At 38.5% G+C, this 3,788-nt stretch overlaps 1 protein-coding gene across 2 annotated transcripts in view; it reads right to left on the bottom strand.

Moving 5' to 3' along the window:
- The window catches only part of abr (ABR activator of RhoGEF and GTPase), a 205,231-nt gene that overhangs the window by 8,976 nt on the left and 192,467 nt on the right, over window positions 1-3,788 (bottom strand). For both annotated transcript variants that reach the window (XM_016455779.1, XM_016455780.1), the window contains 3 exons: window positions 1,278-1,337; window positions 1,084-1,193; window positions 602-741 (listed from right to left, as the gene is read on the bottom strand). In XM_016455779.1, coding sequence (XP_016311265.1) covers window positions 602-741; window positions 1,084-1,193; window positions 1,278-1,337 — 310 coding nt within the window. The remainder of the gene's footprint in view (window positions 1-601; window positions 742-1,083; window positions 1,194-1,277; window positions 1,338-3,788) is intronic.

The raw sequence follows: 3,788 nt of genomic DNA, 5'->3' as shown, positions 1-3,788 counted from the left end.
ATCATGACAACTCTCTGAAGATTTTAGCATGGTGATGGATATGACAATGTTAGTTTGGTCTTGGCGGAACAGATCTGCTACACTGCTGCTGAATTGCTGCTACTGTTGGTTATTGCTGTAGTTGTAGATTATTACTGCCAATGCATACGGCGATACGGTGCCGTGAGTATTTAAGACATACTGCTGCTGCACAAATAGCATATAAAATAACCCGTAGCAGATCTATACAGGTGGAGCTGGGGAAGGTGAAGGGTTTCAGAGATCTCTGAAAGCGCGCTACAGTAATCTCAAGTGAATGCTAACCAGCCATATAAATGCAAGGCAGTAAGCTCATTGGCTGCATATGCAGCATGAACCAATCAGCTTGTGCCAAGTCGTTTAACTCTCTGAATATCATCGGTTACGTTAACAACCCATCAGCCTGCGCCATCTAGAGTTTCATGACTGAACTATATATTTATTAAGATTGATGTGGTTTGGAATTGGTAAAATGTGCTTGGAAAAAAAATATCATCAGAATATCAACGTGCCTAATAATTATGCACACGATGTATAGTAGTTGGACGAGTGTGTGAAGTGTAATTGCTTAAGAGTCTCTTACTGGCGTCAAACGCAGCTTTGAGGGCCTGGATGTCTGTGGCCACTCCAGAGATCCTGTAAATGCCCACTTCATCAATCCCTCTCTTCTCCACCTCCTCAATGCACTGCCTCACAATGTAAGGCACTTTGGAGCGTTCGCGCCTGAGGAACAACAACAGGCAAAGTTAATGTACTGTACGTGAGAAACTGTGCAGGCTTTGACAAATATTGCTGTTCAGTAAGGCTAAATCCACCACAATGATGTAGTGTTTTTATGCAGTATATTTTGAGTGTTTAAAGTCGTGGTGAAACTGACATAATAGATTTTTTGTCGTAATTGTAACATCCAGTTCCTTTTCAATTTAATTTTTAATTTCATTTAGGCTATACTTTACAAGGTCAAAAAAAGAAGAAGAAACAAATGCATGGATGAATCATTCACAATAGGTTCAATAACATGCATTCAGAAAACATGTCAACTTTAAGGCTTGAGATTTCACTCACTTTGTTACCACACTGATTTTGACCCCAAACACGCCGCTCTGTTTCTTAGATGGCGTCCGCTTCAAACTTAAGTCCCGACTGGTAAACTTCATGGAAAACTCCACTTTAATCTGAAAAATAACCATAAATGAGATATGTGTGTAGGGCAATAATGCAAAAAGTATCAATATGTTTGATGGGAAATAAATTAGTACCCCATTCATTTCTATGACGTCCATATGCCAGTTTTTGGACTGCACAGTCTGTGGGTCCAGCTGTAAAGAGACAGAGAGAAATGAGTGTGAGAATTACTTCATCGTTAGCACAGAAAGTTATGATGCAATTATTGCTGCTCAGTACAATGCAAACACTATGGCCTCAGAGAGTATTGTCATAGGTCAAAGGTTAGTGCTGAGAGACCACAGCAGACCAAGAGTGCTGGATTATTATTAAATTAAGAAAAATATTTCAACAATGAATACCAATAAATTGCCTCCAGAATGAAAAAGGCCTGAGGCTCAGAACAGCCACAGTTTTCAGTATTTCAGTACAGTATCAGGGTGCATCAGGGTATTTCAGGTTTATGATGCAATATTTTGAGCAATATATCAGTAAACACCTGCGTTGTATGTTAAATTTCAAATGTATTTATTGGTATAGCTCTCTTCACAATACACGCTGTTTCAAAAAGCAGCTTAAAAACCAGTATGCTAAAAGTTCAGTATTTCTTAATGCCTTACAGCTGCATTTAGGTGATTAGAGCTAGGTGATAATATAGTTTACTTTCTGCGATGATACAAGCAATCAAGCAGTTGAGATTTGCTATATAGTATGTCTGTTTCTACATGCCAACTCTTTATGTGAACATTTTAAACCTACAACAGCTGCTTATTTCTATTTCCTCTCCCCCACCCTCCCCTCTTTTTTTGATATAGATGACGCAAAATCATTTTGCTATTCTATCTAAAAATTCCCAGGCAGTCCTTTCTATAAAAAAACCCTGAGAAACTCACAGTAGATTTCTTCCCTTGTTATTATATATCTAGACCGTAAAGTTAACTGTATTACACTGCTGCATGAGAGCAGGAGCCCAGCACAGATGAATCAAACCTGAATACAGCTCTATAATGAAAACGGTCTTCACTGAAACACAGCACTATAAACACAACATGAATCAAAGTAAGAATCACTACTTCAGTGAGCTGGATGTGACAGTGACAAAACTGTTATATTCAGAGATCAGGCCATTTAGAGTGTTTAGTATTACCCATAATTCATAAGAACTCACGCTATGATATTTAGGTACTTTCAGGCTACTGTCCTGTGAACATATAAGGAAAAGCACTCTAGACAAAATCTGTGCTGTTTCCATTAACACACAACTCTCTAAGGAGAGCAGACTTAGTTACACTCTCTCTCACATACACACCAGTTTCCCATGCTACATGCCACAGACTAGATGGATGATGGGAAGGGCTATCTAGGGAGGACTCTCCCCACTCTTAAAGGGGTAATATGATGCGATTTAAAGTTTTCCTTTCTCTTTGGAGTGTTACAAGCTGATTGTGCATAGATAAGATCCCTGAAGTTGCAAAGACTAAAGTCTCAAAACCAAAGAGATATTCTTTATCAAAGTTAAGACTCTGCCACGCCCCCCTAAAACGGCTCATTCTAACACGCCCCCACATATCTACCTCACTATGTGGCAATATTAGTATAATGCCGCCCAAATGTTCACGCAAAGAAAGAAGGCGTGGTTTCAGTAACCGCAGTTAGTGTTGAAGCAGCCATGTCAGGGAGACGCTGTGTGTTTCTAGGTGAAAGCAAAAGCACTTTATTTGGCCTTCCGAAAGTAGATGCATTTAGGAATCTTTAAGGTTACTTACAACAGAACAGCAATGCATTTTATGGACGACCGTTTCGTGAACCTAGGAGAGAAGGTAATTCTGATCAACATATTCTGTTACACCAAATACACAAAATAATGATCTTTAAAAAAGCATCATATGACCCCTTTAAACTAATCTGTCAATCAAACCCAAAGGTAAGAGACACAATAATAAACAAATCGGACCGTCTGGACCACATCTGAATCCAGTTACTGATCACCGTTAGAAATCAACTACTCCACATTAAGACTCAATCCAAAGCAATTCCTGTGCATATGCATTTAATTAAACTTCACTGACAATCAACATGAAGTTGTCTTATGCATGAGGGAACACAAACAGCACACATGCTGACAAATCAGCCATAAAATTAACATTTACAGGAAAACATGCGTAGGTTGAGTAGCTTTTTTTTTTAGGTTGAGAACGTCTGACAAGGTCCGTCAAGCACATAAAACTGCATTAGCTTGTATCACTAAAATCAATTCTCTCAATACAATTAGTGGGCAATCATCATACTGATGTTGTTTATACACATATTAGGGCTATAATGAGATTCTTATCGGATATTTATGGAATGCTGCAGCCTTGTTATTATCCCACGGCTAAACCAATATGACATGTTTACACCAATCAAATTAACAGGGTAATAAATGGATATTTTGAGATCAGACGTGAGGACGCAAGCGAGTCTGGTGTTTACTGTGGTTCTGAGGTTAATCCAAATCAAATTGATATTTTCTGATATTGTAAGAGCTGTATTGACCTTGACACAGACATGAGGGTCTGCTGCAGGGGTCTCTATGATATCTTTTTTATTATATATATATATATATA

The sequence above is a fragment of the Sinocyclocheilus anshuiensis genome, unplaced genomic scaffold (genome assembly GCF_001515605.1).
Source record: "Sinocyclocheilus anshuiensis isolate Anshui unplaced genomic scaffold, SAMN03320099.WGS_v1.1 scaffold399, whole genome shotgun sequence".
NCBI lineage: Eukaryota > Metazoa > Chordata > Actinopteri > Cypriniformes > Cyprinidae > Sinocyclocheilus > Sinocyclocheilus anshuiensis.
Note: the sequence above shows the minus strand (reverse complement) of the source record. Positions and strands in the feature narration are given on the sequence as shown.